This window comes from Gobius niger (assembly GCF_951799975.1).
Source record: "Gobius niger genome assembly, chromosome: 23".
NCBI lineage: Eukaryota > Metazoa > Chordata > Actinopteri > Gobiiformes > Gobiidae > Gobius > Gobius niger.
In genome coordinates, this window is record NC_136874.1 from 9503582 (window position 1) to 9519653 (window position 16072).

The 16072-nt window shown below is 43.4% G+C and overlaps 2 protein-coding genes across 4 annotated transcripts in view; one reads left to right on the forward strand and one right to left on the reverse strand.

Moving 5' to 3' along the window:
• The window catches only part of vangl1 (VANGL planar cell polarity protein 1), a 36002-nt gene extending 30175 nt beyond the window's left edge, over positions 1 to 5827 (forward strand). Inside the window, exons 6-9 of one of the 2 annotated variants that reach the window (XM_079581838.1) lie at positions 1668 to 1801; positions 4187 to 4337; positions 4617 to 4851; positions 5490 to 5827. In XM_079581838.1, the coding sequence (XP_079437964.1) occupies positions 1668 to 1801; positions 4187 to 4337; positions 4617 to 4851; positions 5490 to 5750 (781 nt within the window). In that variant the 3' untranslated portion in view covers positions 5751 to 5827. Of the gene's footprint in view, positions 1 to 1667; positions 1829 to 4186; positions 4338 to 4616; positions 4852 to 5489 lie in introns of both variants that reach the window. The other variant, XM_079581837.1, reaches the window with a different exon arrangement.
• Positions 5828 to 10193: 4366 nt separating this feature from the next.
• On the reverse strand, positions 10194 to 15809 carry LOC306981906 (calsequestrin-2-like). 2 transcript variants are annotated; one of them, XM_079581643.1, is made up of 11 exons: positions 15397 to 15809; positions 14088 to 14172; positions 13920 to 14020; positions 13734 to 13842; positions 11720 to 11793; positions 11471 to 11601; positions 11367 to 11412; positions 11245 to 11296; positions 11077 to 11177; positions 10892 to 10966; positions 10194 to 10701 (listed from the first exon to the last, which is right to left on the reverse strand). In XM_079581643.1, the coding sequence occupies exons 1-11, from the start codon at positions 15637 to 15639 to the stop codon at positions 10486 to 10488; spliced, it is 1233 nt and encodes a 410-aa protein (XP_079437769.1). In that variant the 5' UTR covers positions 15640 to 15809; the 3' UTR covers positions 10194 to 10485. The 2 variants fall into 2 exon arrangements, with proteins under 2 accessions (XP_079437769.1, XP_079437768.1); XM_079581642.1 differs by having other exon boundaries at positions 11245 to 11299.
• Positions 15810 to 16072: the final 263 nt, after the last annotated feature.

Consider the following 16072-nt stretch of genomic DNA (forward strand, 5'->3'; position numbering starts at 1 on the left):
GGCCTCGCTCGGCCGTCCGTCTGCGACTGTAAACACACGGCTAATTAGAGCTCCCCGCAGACCGGAGCATCTGGTCAGCCCCGCGCACGTCCACGAGGGCGGACACACACGCATTCACGCACAGATTTCAGACCTCTTTTAATTGCTTGTGTTTTATCATGTAGCAGCCATTATTTTATCATTCCCATGTCTGTTTACCAATTATTGTGCTATACATGAATGTCAATTTACCAACAAGCCTGCTCACTGTGGCAAACAGACCCGGATTGTGTCTGCGCCGCAGCTGCCGACAGTCCAGTTTCTTTGGCGTCCGTCCCGTTCTTATCACAAAGGAGGAGGCTGCCCCTACCCCCTGTCCCGAAGGCTTGTCTCCTTCTGTCTGCCCTTTGATGCCGCTGGATCTGAGTCCAAGGGAAACCTTTCTGTACCCATCCCACCGCAGACAAGTTTATATTTGTGCGTTCCCCACAACAGAGCGTGTTAATTGCTTACAAGTGTTGGATTCCAGACATTCTAAAGAGGTGATCTGCTTTCTGTTTTCTGTCATATTTACTTGATTACTTGATCAAATACTGAAAGCATTGTGACTCAGCAAAAGAAAATAATAGCCTTTTCATATTTCCCTGAATAGAAACGTCTCCTAATGCAAGTCAGCGCTGTCTACTCTAATTAGGTTATGGCAGTGACTTTCGGAAATGACTCTATCTGTGGTCTGTCCGTTTCACTGTGCTTTTTCCTCTATATTATCTATATCAGGATCTTAGATGGCTTCCTATGCTTATAATAAGGGTTTGGAGATAGTCGGGGCATTTATTTCGCTGATGTTTATAAATATGAGTCATGCGATACATACTTTCGCCTTCTCTTGACAGAAATGTTAGTTGATGTAGAACAGCCTGTGGTTTTCAACGTCCTTATTATTCCACATCGACTCTGTTACGAGGGACTGTGAGTGTTTTTGGCGTGTGAATGCGGCGTCTTTGTGTACAGTATAATAACAGCGTGTTATTGGACAAGACCGAGCATGTCACTTGATCCTCGGTGGAAGCATTCAAATCTAGGCTGGTCATTATTATTTTCCTCTAGACTTTTCATTTTTTTATATTAGGGACAAGTTTTGGATTTACTTTCTTCATTAGTACTGTAGTGCTCCTGTCTTTAAAACAATGTCCTGTGGTTCTGCTGTTGCTTACAGTGACAGTGAACTTTTGAACCCTCTTTACGTTTGTTCGTGAGCATTTGCTTGAGAAGTGTCTCCATTTGTTCTCTGCCAAATGGGAATTTCCCCTCTAAACCATTAATTTAAGTGTTTTTGCATGTGTTGATGCTTCTTAAGTGCTGTCCTTAACATTACAGCCCGTTCTAAGCCCGTATTTTCCTCTTCACATACCGTATTTTCCGGGCTATAAGTCGCACCAGCCTTGGCATGGAGGCGTAACTGCACCGTTGACAATCCTCTCCCAGCAGCACATTGTTCAAGCATCCATTTGCAAACTCGTTCCTCTAGCTGTGGCCATCTAGCTTTTAGCCTGTGATTAGCTTTTTGTGTTTTCTTCATCGCTTTCTCCTGTCAGTGTGAAAATAGCACACGGGAAATTTGATATTTTGATGTATAAGTGTATAAGTGTCACGTTTGATTCCTTCTTACATTTCTTTTTCATCTCCAGTATTCAGCGTGCAGCTCTGGCCGTCATCGAGCACTACTACTGCGACTTCCCCGTCCACAACCCGGCTCTGCTCTCTGCCTCCAAGTCTCGCGCCGCCAAGCACTTAGCCGGCCTCAAGGTCTACAACGTGGATGGTGAGTTCCCAGCAGCCCAAGCAGAGGGTGAGTAGGACCTCTCTTTACTCTCTCTTCCCTTCCTCTCCTGTGCCTTCTCTGTACACGCACCTTATGACAGTTTTGTATTATTGCGTTTCAAGCCTCTGCAGGTCGCACTGGAATGCTCTGCAAAGCGCCTGAGAGGAAGAAATCGATCTACATGTAGTGTAATTTGAAAATTGTCTCTAATAACAACAGCCACATGTGATTTGTAGTTGTAGCTTGACACACTCAGTGCCCCCTGTGATAAATCATCATAAGCCAGGCCAAATCCTGACTCTCCTCTGTTCATTTTTCTCTCAAGAACTTTTTAAAGCTAAACTTAAAGCCTACCTTTTGGACAGTAAGTACACGCCGCTCGTGAAAGCGCACTCGCAAGTTGCCAGCCCTCACTCGTAAATTTGAAGCACCGCTCTTTAGCAGCCACTTCACTCGCACAATCACACCTCCGCAGTCTCCGCATGCCACAAGTTGATGAAAAGTTCAGCACAATGTAACACAAACCCTCCACTGAATTAGTGCGCTCCCTTAAGTGCACTCCAGCTCCCTCCTAAGTACACTAACTTGACTCACTCCCTTCACTGCGCGCCATTTATCTCCCCTCCTTTCCTTCCTCCTTCGCCACGGCCTCTTCTTCCACTAGTCGCACAAATCAATAGCCATTACATTGTGCACAGGACAATGCTGACACACTGTAGGGAGTATGATGTCCTATTAATTGCTCGCTGTGTTGTGACAAGGATAACCTCTTGACACGAAAGGTCACCGTTATCTGTCATCGGGTCGCAGGTTGTCGGGAAAAAAAAGGAAGATCCCAATTTGGTGTAGCAGACAGGAGCTAGATAATGGGAAGTGTTGCTTTGAGTCACAGCAGCTCCGATACAAATACAGGAAGCAAACTTTACCAGATTTGTGAGGTACCTTTAATCAATTCATCCGATTTGAAAGAGTGCTGTGTTTTATCTATGACCAAAGCAGCACTGGGAAAGGATTCATGTTACAGTGTGAAGAAAAAGGGAGTACACCGTTTGAAATTTCTCACATTTCTGCTTAAATTTGTCATAAAATGTGATCTGATCTTTATTAGAATGAGAAGAATGAGTAAACAGTGTCTGCTTTAACTAATAACACCCAAACAATTACATTTGATTACAACTCTTTGATGCTTTTATTGAGTCTTTACATTGATTTGACAAACGGCCTGTAGATTCTTCACTGTAATGAATTTGTTTCAGAAATGTAATAATTGAACTGATGTGGATGTTGAATAGTTTTCTTTATAGCAGCAGCCTTGTCCAGACTGGCACACATATACATAACTCCATATTTCTACAAGCTGACTATCACATTTTCTTCAGGCTTATCAAATATACCGGTAAAATACCCAAATGAATTAGTAATGGCCTAAATATGTTCGCAGTTGTTATTTTTACGCGGAAACACAGCAGTTTATGAAATCATTAAGCGCAAACATCGATCATAGACGACGCGGCTGAGGGAGGCTCTTGTTCACATCGTGGCCATAATAAATAAGTCTAACTCAGGGACAGACAATAATCTCTGCTTGATTAAAGAGAGCTGACTCCCCGGGCACGCTGCAGCCATAACACTCAATTACAAATGGATGTGTGGGATTTTATGATACTTGACGAGCTTTGCTTCTGATAATATTTCCTCAGCTGTGGATGTTATTGGGCCGTAAATTAATCCCACTGGAGGAAGGGTGCTTGGCTGATCTTTCTCAAATGAGACTCTCCTCTTAGAGATACTGATCTATTCGAGAGGTGCTTTCAAAATACAGGCCTACAGAGGACACTAACGTTTTAGCATAGATCTTGAAATGTATTCAGATTAGAAAAGATGATAAATATAGATAAATATTTCTGTCTTGGTTGTAAATTTCAATGATGTGTGAATGTTTTAGCAGGATGATTTTTAACATAAAACTATATTAAAATTACAAGTGTCTCTATAATGTCGTCCACTTTCTGAAAAAAGCTTTGGAGTTCAGGGTTCCTGCAGTAAGAGACGATACTCAAGAGAAAAAATCTTGGAACTACTGGGTCATCAAAGATTTCAGTGGACTACTTTCACCCCAAGCAAAATGATTTCAATCTGTTTTCAAGAATATGTTACATTTCATCTGAATATTGTGTGCTTAAGTTGTGGTTTGATTCAAATAGAGGTGCCTGTCATAAAAAGTGAGAAGCACGAGCAAGACGAGATGATAATCCCTTCATTTTGTTTGACTGATCTCATTACTGTCTGGCACAGTGCACTGAATGATCAACCCCTCCTTTCTCCTCTGAACATCCAGTTTCCTGTTAGAAAGCTAGTGAGTTGTTCTGTGTCCTGTGTGCACAGGTCCTGGGAACAACGCGGCAGCAGCGGGACTGGCCCAGTCTCAGTCCAGAGCCATGATCGCAGCTGCTGCACGTCGACGGGACACCAGCCACAACGAGCTGTACTACGAGGAGGCGGAGCACGAGAGGAGGGTCCGCAAACGCAGGGCACGGTACGCACCAGGGGTTAAGAGTTTGTCTCACTGTAAAACAGAAGTGGAACGTCTATCATAATGGTTAAATTGAATTAGATCCATAGATGTGTAATTATATTGTTGGCTGAGTCTATTGTATCATTTGTGGCATGTGATTTCTGTTAACGCCTTAATTGAATGTCCAGAAATAAGCTTTTTCTTGCCTAGAGTTAGACACATGAATTCTCTGTATGTACTTAACTTGTGGGGGATTTCACAGTAAAGTCAATTTCATTTGAATGACCTCTTTTCTCCCAGCCTGGTGGTGGCAGTAGAGGAGGCGTTCACCCACATCAAGCGGATGCAGGAGGAGGAGCAGAAGAAGACGCCGGGCGACGTGATGGACCCTCGGGAAGCGGCGCAGGCCATTTTCCCCTCCATGGCCCGGGCCCTGCAGAAGTACCTCAGGACCACCAAACAGCAGCACTGCCACAGCATGGAGAGCATCCAGCAGCACCTGGCCTTCTGCGTCACCAACAACATGACGCCCAAGGTACCAGCAAGATACATGATTGTCATTTCTGTCCCAGTTTGAAGCACTAGTTATATCAGCAACTGTTACCATTTAAAGTAGTGTTTTCACACAGGCAACTCTCTTGACCATTTTAAACATTACCAAGATGCAACATGTAGCTGTAGAGCAAATAAGGTGTGAATAATGTCTGAAACACTGTGTCTGGCTCATTGGATTTGGGCCTAATGGTTGTTTCGGGACTTTTCTGCTTGAAAAGGTGCACAACAATGGGGATTTGAAATGGAAATGACTGTGTGAAGCATTTAATTGAAATTGGATACGTTTATATTGTCAAAGCACACGTGACTTTTCCTCAAGAGTCATTACAGTTTCAGGGAACTGGTTTAAAAAGGTAATGCATCAGTTTTATTTAACGGTTTTCTGGAAACTGGCTTTACATTGCTCTGTGACATGATGACAAAGCAAAGTGGGTGACGTATCTCGCCCAAGGACACAGCAACGGTCTGCTGGGATCCGAAACTGCTCAGCCATCTGAACTCCATGAAAACATTTATTGTCATTATTCTAGTCCAGTTACTGTACTTTCATCTTCAAAGTGCGTCATACGTCTTTATTATAATATGACTAAACCCTCCCGTTCCTCTGCTTCTGCTCAGGCGTTCCTGGAGAGCTACCTTTGCCCCGGGCCCACCCTGCAGTACAGTAAAGACCACTGGCGGTCCCGACAGTGGACGCTCATCAGCGAGGCGTCCGTGACCAGCGGACTGAAGGACGGCTCCGTGTTCAATCTCAAATGTGTGGACTTCAACCTCGTGGTGACGGCAAAGAAAATCCCTTACATCCAAATGTCCGAGGAATACATCGACCCCAAGTCTCACAAGTTTGTCCTGAGGCTACAGTCCGAGACGTCGGTGTAGGACCAACGCTTTTCTACGCGTTCCCGTTTAGGTTCCACTTTTTATTTTGGATTTTTATACTTAATGTGTCACACAGTCGAATATATCGGTAAAAAAAATTGGAAAAACACCAAGGAAGTTTTGATGCTGATTTTTTTTTACACTCGGAGAACTTGTATTTAGGCGTGTCTGTGTGAATGTACGTGCAAGGTGCCATTTGTGCTGATTTTGAAGGAGGGGAATACGTTTCTTTGACACTTTTCACTCATTCTATCTGGACACAAAACCCCTGAGGAGCAAAACCATGGACAAGGTCATGGACGTGTTCTACCTGTGCTGCCGTTTAACTTACACTTTTTTGCAACAAGGAATACTGTTTTTCACTTCTCAAACCTGATGCCTAGTTTTATACTCAAAAGTGGAAGCGTCGTCTCACTATGTCCAGCTTCAAATGTAGCACCGCCTTGTGCTTTTCTCAAAGGCCAAAGTCAAGACTCTTTATTGCTGCACAATCGTCGGCCGGGTGCAATGAAGCCTGTCCAGAAGCATTTGTTCAGTGGGTGCTAAACAGCCGGCTGAACTCCAAATGAACCATATCATAAGAGACAGCTACATACCAGGACAGGCACCCGAAATGTTGTGAGAAAGAAGACCTCGCCTGTGGCCATTTTTACGGGACTCACTGCAAGCGTAAAACCAAGTACTACTGATTACTGTTTGCTCCAAGCTTCATCCCCCGCTGTGGCTTCACATGTTGCAGGGCTCCACAGCGAGGGGCCGGCAGTGGTGGGCACACAACACAAAACCGGACCAGCTGGTTCTCCCTTTACAGCCTGGACTCACCTTCAGCAAACAGGAAATTCCTCCAGGTCATTTCACCCGCACACGCTGAGGTCATTTATAATCATTGCAACTTCACCAATGTTTGAAAAAGCACATCTTCTTTTGCTTTATTTAAGAGCCAAAACAAGAAAAGGATCAGGCTTAATCTAAATGTGGGTCTGTGTGTTCATGAGCTGGACTGTCCCACACTGCCCCCTGGCTGGTGGATTTGGTATCGCTCAACTGCCTCAGCACATTTTTCTTGCAGACACTTTCACTGTTACACAGACTGTACATCCCTCACTTTTGTAACGTATTTCCAGATCTCTCAGACGTGTCACCAGTCGTATTTTGTACCTGCCGTCACTTGAACTGCGAGTGAACTCCCAGCTCCCAACGTGACCGTGCCTCCTGTTTTGACACTGTATCCGTCTATTTATGTAAACATGCATGTGCGTGCGGGTGCGTACGAATGCCATTCCCGACCACTCGACCAGCCTTCGTCTTCTACATCTCTCTGTCTGTCCGTTTACGATACATGTCTGCCAGGGTTGGGAGTCCGCAATGTTACACACAATGGTTTTCACAGCATTAGCATTTGTACAAAACAAATCTGAATAAACATTTTTTATGAACATTTGTAAATCTGACGAGTTTATGTAGCACGGCAAACTGTGTTTTCTTGCTTTTGTTTGTGCCTTGTTCCGGAGATGACATATGGCTGTTGTTTTGCTTGTATGTAAATAGGCCTACAACAGTCATTAGCATACAAGCAACGCAAGATTATGTTAATGTTCTGTTCTCTAGTGTTAAAACTGTAATATTGTGAACTCTCTGTCTCTGCCCTCTCTTTACAAATGTCATTCTGTATTCTCTTTGCCCCCAATTTATCCCTTTAAGACATGTACTTACACAGGGTTAATGTCAAAGATCAGTACAGCATTACTTAGGGCAATGGTTTCTCAGTGTTTCTCAGCATGATTTGTCAGTTGTGGCTAATTATTTATAAACCATGTGACAACACAAAGCCGGGCTGTACACATTTAGAAAAAACAATCCCAGTCTATTATTACTATGATTTGAAAGTTCTATTTAAAAAATAAGATTCAGTCCACTGTGTTAATTTTAAACACGTTCAGAAGCATAAACATGGCTGAATGACTATTGTTTTGGTCAGAATTTCTGATATATAGGTTTCTGTAGTGTTTAATCAACATTAGTTTGTGGGGAAACCTGTATTTTTCATGCTATAACAAAAATTCAGTTCTTACTTGTGTCTCGACTTGCCATTTTCATTATGGTGGGCCCTGACAGCCGTCCAGTGGCTTCAGGACCCATGTATCATGACAAGTCGAGACCCCCCAAAAACATACATTCCAGCTTTTACTTAAAATGTTTTGGATTTTGACCTTTTTTTGTTTAGCCTACAGTATACAGTACATTATATTTTGTTGCAAAGGATAATGTACTGAGTAAAACCCCTCAGATTGCAGTTTTATTTAAATTGAGGTTCTTTTGCAGCCCTAACACTAACATGTATTCTTCACTTGTGTAATATCTACTATGGGTGTGTGCACTTGTTGATCATTGCCTGTTGGTTCAGTTTTCTTGTTCATGTTGAATGTTCATTTTCCTCCTCTCCACTTCATCATCGTCCTTCCATCTTCATCCCCCCCCCCTGACTCTCCTCTGTCCATTACCCAGCTTCAGTGTGCCATAACCCCATCCGCCTCTCCCTCTCCTCAGACCCTCCATCCCGGTGGCTTTTTGTTGTCGCGGCCGGGCGGTAATTGGCTCCACCGTCGGCTTCTGTCAGCGCCGCGCCGCCGGGGGCCCGCGGGTAAATAAATGTCAGTGTCCGGCGCGGGATGGGAACAAGCTCATCCCGTGTCGAGGTGCGGCCTGTCGGAACTCATCTGTCCGGGCCTTAATCCAGAGGAGGCGAGACGGGGCGACGCGCGCGGGAAATGAGCAGAATTTGCATCTAAATGGAATGTTTTTCTTGCTATCGCCCCTTCCTCTCTATTTGCTGGTAATGACTTGGTTATGAGCGGATGTGGACACGAGGAGACATCCTACAAGCTGCCTTTTCTATCTTTGTCTTGTTCCTTTTGTTCTGAATGGTACCTATAGAAAATGCTCTATCATTCCTATATAGATAATATTCTATCTTCAGGGGTTTCAGAAAATATTGTTTTTCTGCAACTCATTTCCAATCATCTGTGTGGGACTGTTTAATTTGCTCAAATAATATGTTTTATGACCTGATCCTCCAGGTTGGGAGCTGCTCATCTACTGAAGTATACAAAAGCTTTGGACGAGCTGGAAACCCCAAAAAGAAACCTTATTAAAGGGATATTTCAGGATTTCTGACATAGGGCCTCATTTCGTAGTTATCCAGAGTGTTGTTGATTTCTGGAGATTTTTTTTTTTTTCATTCATGCAGTCCTTATATTTGAAGAGTTTAGTGGTGCTAGGCTAGTGCTAGGCTAGTGCATGTCTATGGTAACTAGTAGCCTGCATTAAAAACCTCTTCAAAATCATGGGGTAGTCCTCAAAACGTTGCCATATCTGATTTGTAGAAAGCTCCTTTGTGAATTCCACGTGTAGTAATGCCGACCGCAGGTAAACAAACTACTGTAGATCCGTTAACCTAGCAGACCACTCTGCTGCTGCGTAGCTACAACCAGGGAGCTGATGCTCCTCAAATATAAGTTCTTTTAAATGCAAAATGGTTATATTTCAAAAATTACTCAGTCAACACAGACATTTATATGGGTAGTCTGGGGTTATAAGTGATTAGCCTCAGGTGCACTGTGCTTGGGTCTGAATGTTTTTAATGCAGGCTAATAGTTACCATAGACATGCACTAGCCTAGCACCACTAAACTCTTCAAATATAAGGAATGCATAAATAAAAATAAAAATATCTCCAGAAATCAACAACACTCTGGATAACTAGGAAATGAGGCCCTGTGTCAAACATCCTGAAATATCCCTTTAAGATATCCCTTATTTGTCCCAAAAGTATTCACCCAAACACTCACTCACTCAGCATTTCTTGGCACTTTGACTAATTTAATGACCCATCCCATGATTTTTATGTTTTACAAGGTTGAGCTAATGCATGTCTTGGAATGAGATCACCCTCAGTCAACACAGGGAGGTCCTGCCACATAATTACTAGACTTTCTAATGGATTAAGTATTTCGTTTGATCACATCGCACACGCCTCCATCAAGTGTAACCCAAGACGTCTCGCCCGAGGCTGCGTTTATTTCACACACGCTCTGTTTCTGAACTGCGTCCATGTTCACAGACGAGCAGGGGTAGTAATTGTTTCTTTCTTGACCCTTGCTTATTTATTCATGTCTAGACTTCAACTTGAGCGCCTCTCCATATGTAGGGTTTTTGTCGGGGGGCCCCGGTGGACAGCCTTCGCCTGGAAAAAAAAACAAACCCCTGACCTCCCCCCAAGCCTCTCAGACCAGGTCCCGGCTCCCATTAGCAAGGACAACCGCACTCAATTATTCACCGGAGTCTGAATAATTCAAGGTAAAAAGCTCATTGACTGAGGGAGAAACGGTGGCAATCTGTCACCCCCAAAAGTCTGTCTGGGCCGGCATAGCATTGGGAAAATCATCAACTTGTTCTGAGAAAAATAGTCGAACATGTCATTATTATCCAAGACATTTAGATTTAATGCTTGTTGGAGTCAAATTGAATGCTTTTTATTTGATATTTTAAGCCTTAATTCTGGCACAAATCATTTATCGGCTCTTAATGCCCCATTGAAAACTGTTACAGATATTTCTTAAAGCCACACTGCGGAATATTCTAAATGAAATGGATGTAAAACCGCTTCCACCAATGTCAGTTCACCTATTGCTTTGCTGCCTTAAAACTTAGCTTCTTTGGTGTATCATTGCACCACCCTAATCGTCTGAATCTTCATCCTGATCGTGGCTCTCCTCGCTTGTGTCCTCTGTGCCGTAGCCCTCCTCCTCCTCTTCCTCCGGGTCATCTCCAAACCCGCCGTCGTCGTCCTCAGTGTTCACCCTCCCGGTCAGGACGTCCTCGATCCAGTCCTCCAGCTCCTCGGCCGTGGGGAGGTCCTCGTCGTTGGACATGTCCAGCCACACGCTGTCGGCCTGGGAGTCACAGGTCACACGGTCACGTCGTCATCCCATGCAGGTACAGCACAGGGGTCTATATAACTAATCATATACCTGTCTGCTTTTTGACACTTACTACAAAACATCCCCCACTTAGTCTTAAACTATAGACTCTTTAAAAGGTAATTATTGTATCGTTTTCAATACATATTTTGACCATACTGACATCTGTGACGTTGACAACTCCAATCTGTGGTCTGAAGAGGTCCAAGTTGAACGTTTTCTCCCAATAAGTGGTCAGCTGGCAACAGAACAATAATGTATAGCTTACCATCTATGATATGAATGGGATGAGTTGATTTCGATTAGGTTTATTTGGAAAAGCAGTAACGCAGCAGAGCAGGAACTGACCAGCGGGAAGTCGTCGGGGTCAATCCACACAATGCTGAGTTCAGGGTTGTTGGTGTTGTCTCGAGCCACGTCTTTTAAAATCTCCAAAAACTCGTAGCCATCTAAAACAAAATAATGAAAAGAAATGGGTCAAGAGAAACAGCTGCCACATGATTTGAAGTAACGAACCTGGATCCTCTTCTTCCGCAAAGGCAACGATATGTATCCCATCCATGTCGTCCTCCTGATGGCAATAACTCACTTAATTTTTTCTCATATTGTGCAAAAATACCGTATGATGATATACACACCCATGTCTCAAACATATTCTCAGCGCGAAGCTTCCTTAACGTAGCCCTGCATAAAACACATCAATAAGTTGCATGATCGACCTGTAGCCTGACATTTTACTGGCCTTCTGTGATGGCTGACAAACTCCACAATGTCCATCTCCGTCAGTGGGCGCCCGGGCAAAATGGCCGGTTCCTCCATAAAAGGCTCGTAGAAATTCACTTCATTCATCTTGAGGGAGAGGTGTTTGGCCACCTAAAGCAGACGCCATGCCAAGACACCATCATGTTACCAGACGGGGGACCGGAGAATCAGACCGGGTTTTAATGAGCTTTAGATGATTAAAGAGAGATTGATTTGTGAGCGCACTTACTGATTTGTCAAATGTTGCGAAGAACTTGATGTAGGGTTGGAAACGCTCAGAGGCCTCTTTGAACGCCTTGAAATCTGAAATATAAGAGAAACAAGTCGAAAAGAATGTATTAAGTGACTTATTAAGTGATAATCTTCAACTTATTCCTGTTGAGGATGAAGCTGGCCAGAACTGGACATCTATCTATCTATCTATCTATCTATCTATCTATCTATCTATCTATCTATCTATCTATCTATCTATCTATCTATCTATCTATCTATCTATCTATCTATCTATCTATCTATCTATCTATCTATCTATCTATCTATCTATCTATCTATCTATTTATCTATTTATCTATGGTTTTCAGTCATGGTTCATTATCATTTTTATCATTTGACCATTGGTTTGAATTATTAATTGCCATGGCATGAGTCCTAATATTTTTATCACTTGAAACTCGAGGACTAGTTAGACCCATCATTACCAACAATTATCATTTTTTACAATTAATTAAGACCAGCCAAAGAAACCACATCACCTTCAGAGTGTGCAGTAGGACTTGTTTAGATGGGGGTTTCCAAAGTAGAGGTTGGGATCCCTATGCAGGTCGGGAAAGCAGTGAGATAGGTGTCGTGAGGAAATTTCATAATATTTTATATGTAAAATTGTATTTAAAGGGGAATTATGCAATTATGCTTGTTATGTGGGGGAAAAAAGTTGATATTTGTGTGTATTTGACCTTGTAGTGACCCAGTGACTGTATGAGTGGTCAGCATGGCGCCTTTACTTTCCCTCACAGTGGTCTCAAGGAAAATCTACAAAACAGTTGATGCTGGAGTGTTGTAGAGACCACCGTAATCCAAAGTAAAGGCGCCATGCTGACCACTCATACAGCCGGTCAAATACACACAAATATCAACTTCTTTTTTCACATAAAAAGTTGCATGATTCACCTTTAAATACAATGCAAAATCTTCTCCGTTTTTACATTGAAATATCGTTACAACCCCTATCTCAGTGCTTTCACGACCTGCACAGGGATCCCAACCTCTACTTTGGAAACCCCCATCTAAACAAGTCCTACTGCACACTCTGAAGGTGATGTGGTTTCTTTGGCTGGTCTTAATTATAAATACACACACATTTTTTTCCATACAAAATGTTGCATAGTGCACCTTTAACATAAGAAAAAACAAACCCCACAACCTTCTTATTATCGTGCCACGACACCCTCCTCTTCCTTCTTATTCCTATCATCTTGCTTTATTAAATTTCCCTCAGCGATGCCGGCGCTTTCACCCGTGTAACCAAGTCTGCCCCGATACCATTCTACAGCCTTGTAACGCTCATCCCAACAAGGTCAGGTTCAAGGAGTGTCCCCTTGTAATGAAACCCCGCTGTCATTTCGGACACAATCGCATCTTCCCACTGGCGCTTTTTTTCCTGTCCCTTTCTGTGTCGAGCGAGTGGGACCGTAATTGCAGTTTGACCTATTACATGAGCGGGAGCTATTTGAGGGCTCTCGTGAGGCTGACTGAGAGTGCCATATTGAGGATTCAGGTTTCCCTTCAGCACACAGGGAACCATTAGCCACCAGATCCCATTAAGTGAGGTGGGGACTTGCAAAGGCAGCATTAGGCAGCGTCTCTAAACATCTGTGCCATATGGATAAGCCAAAGCCTGTGGAAATCAGTGGAGCCAATACAGTACAGTGGGTTAAGGAAGTATTCATATTCATACCCATCTATTTATTCCAATGAGGCTTGAGGACATATCTGGATAATACATGGATTTTTTTTCAATGCAAAACAACTAAAATTAACTATATTCCTCATCATCTCATGAGCCTGTCACAAAGTATGACATCGAGTTTGAAGTTTGCGTTTTGAGGCATGTTCAGACAAAAGCTGAACATAGGAGTAGGCCTAATTAAAAGTGGTCTGACGGCTTTCAGAAACCGCTGAACGTCATTCACTTGTTTGGCTGTTGTTCTATCCAGATCCAGTTTAAGTGTTCCGTGTGAGCGTACATAAATCTTCTCCCTTGAAATAGCCAATTAGACGGATATCTTCCTCCATCCTCTCGAAGGCCCTTATCTCCATGGCGTTATTGATCATTTCCACAGGGTCCTCCAGCACCTTTAAGTAAAACATAAAGCCATTAATCTTGCTTTTAGAATATACAGCATCCAGGTTCTCATTTTGGCCCTACTCACGTCCAATAAAAACTCCACCAAAGTGTCAGCAGAGAGCTCGCCGTCGAACTCAATAATTCGATCATCTTTGAAAACGTACAGGCTGCCCACCTCTTCCAGCCCTGTTGAACAAATATGTCAGTGTGTGTGTGGTATCGCTGGCATGCTTGCTCATCTTTAGTGCTTTACCTAGCTTTTGTGCCACTTTGGAATCCCTCTGAGCGTCCACCATCCCAAACCCTATGTCTTTGTTCTCCAGGACCTGCGCCGTGAGCTGCACACACACACACAAACACACACACGCCGGTTACAGTCAACACTTCACACAGGAGATCATTCGTCTCCGTCTGCCGCTGTCTGTCATTCACTTTAACCTGAGCGCTTGACACTCCTCCGCCACACAGCCATATGTGCAGCGCTCGTACGGGCCTATTTGTTTTGCAGCCGGCTTGGCATCTGCTGCTACCTTTGCCGATGCATCTCTTCATTATAGGCAGAGTGTTTGGACCCCCCGTGGAGCTGCCTTGTTAGTAAGAGCCGCAGTGAGTGAGTTGGAGGTCTGTTTTGAGAAGAGAAAGCCTTTTTTTGATTTTGTTTAGGGATAAGTGTCAACATGTGCAAGGTTGCTTCAACTTTATTAAAGATTTCTGGCAGCGAAAGCTTATTTGGAACAGCTTATTAATTGAATGACCTGGAAACAATCCCAGGACACTCGAACCACAAAGGAGCGCTCATGGAGAGACTTGACAACATTACTGCTTTGACCCTGTTTGAAAGCAGGCGACAACACTCTATTCATGAAGTAGATTCAGATAGACAGGCCTATTCATGTTGTGTTGTGACATGCAAGCCAAGGTCAATCCAGGACTGTCTGTTGAGGTCATCACTGTGGCCTTTAGGGATTGGAGGTGTGCTGCCTTGGACTTTCAAGCCAGCAGGGTGGTAGTCGGTGTTCCCTTATATAGTGCTTTTCACATCACACCAGTCAAGCAAGGCGCTTCACACAATGACAGGTTATTTTTCCCATTCACTCTGTACTCAGTGTTGGTAAACAACGTACAGAATGTAGCCACAGTCGCCCTTGGGGTAGACTGACAGCTGCACGTTAGAGCTGCTTGGACAAATCCCAAGTTGATGACGATACAATTAAGAAGTCGCATTTCTGCAGGATTTCGAATACATGGTTACTTTACAGCACTGTAATAGGATGGCTTTAAGGTAGCTGAAAAGAGTAATAACACTGTAATTACTTATGGAAATCAGGTCAAACCCTTATTTATTTCATGGTAATGGGATCTAACACAATTATAAAGACTGAGAATCACCAGGAAACATGGTTTGTATCATCTTTGTTATATTATGATGTGTGGAAAGTGGTATTTCTCATTCCGTATTTTAATTTGTTTATACCCTCCTATGTAAACATCAAATACCATAAAAGTAGAAGATGTTATTCCTTTCTGAATACTTTATTTTCTGTCTTGTTCTTCGCTCTTACCTCCAGCACCAGCTCGGTCATCTGAAAGCGCTTCTGCAGGCCCTTGTTGTTGGGCACGGGCTCGTGGTAGAAGAGGCACAGCAGATCAAACCGCCTCAGCGCCTTCTTGTAGTTGCGCTCATTGATGTCCAGCACTCTGTCTTTCCCATCAAAGTTGGGGAACTCCAAGCCCTCCTCAGCATTGCCAAAGAAGACCGGTCCAAGGCAGAGCCCGCATAGAAGGGAAAGCCACAAATGCAGCATTGCTCTTGAATTGCAGTGACTTGGACAAGGGGGAAAAAAAATATATCAAAGGAGCTCTTCAGGTACAAAAGATCAAACAGGATTCAACCGCTGTATAAATCTATAATACACAGGAGCCAATATCTTGTGCATCTCCTATCTCTGTGCCCCTCTGCTGTGCGTCCTTGCTATGCGCCTGTAATCTGCGCTTCTCTCTCTCCTAGATTGTCTCTAAGGGGCCCTTTTTTGCTCCTCTGTTTCATTTCCTAATTGTGGCTATATCTGTAACAGGATGATATAGGACAAGCAAGCACTCATGTGGTCATTCAAGCTTGAAATGCATTCTGAAATCAAAATGTAAAACCTTCAGGGATTTCATTATGCGTTTAATCAGGAGTGACATTACCCAAATTAACATAGGCTTCTGCCATGTTGCATAGAAATGTTCAGTCAG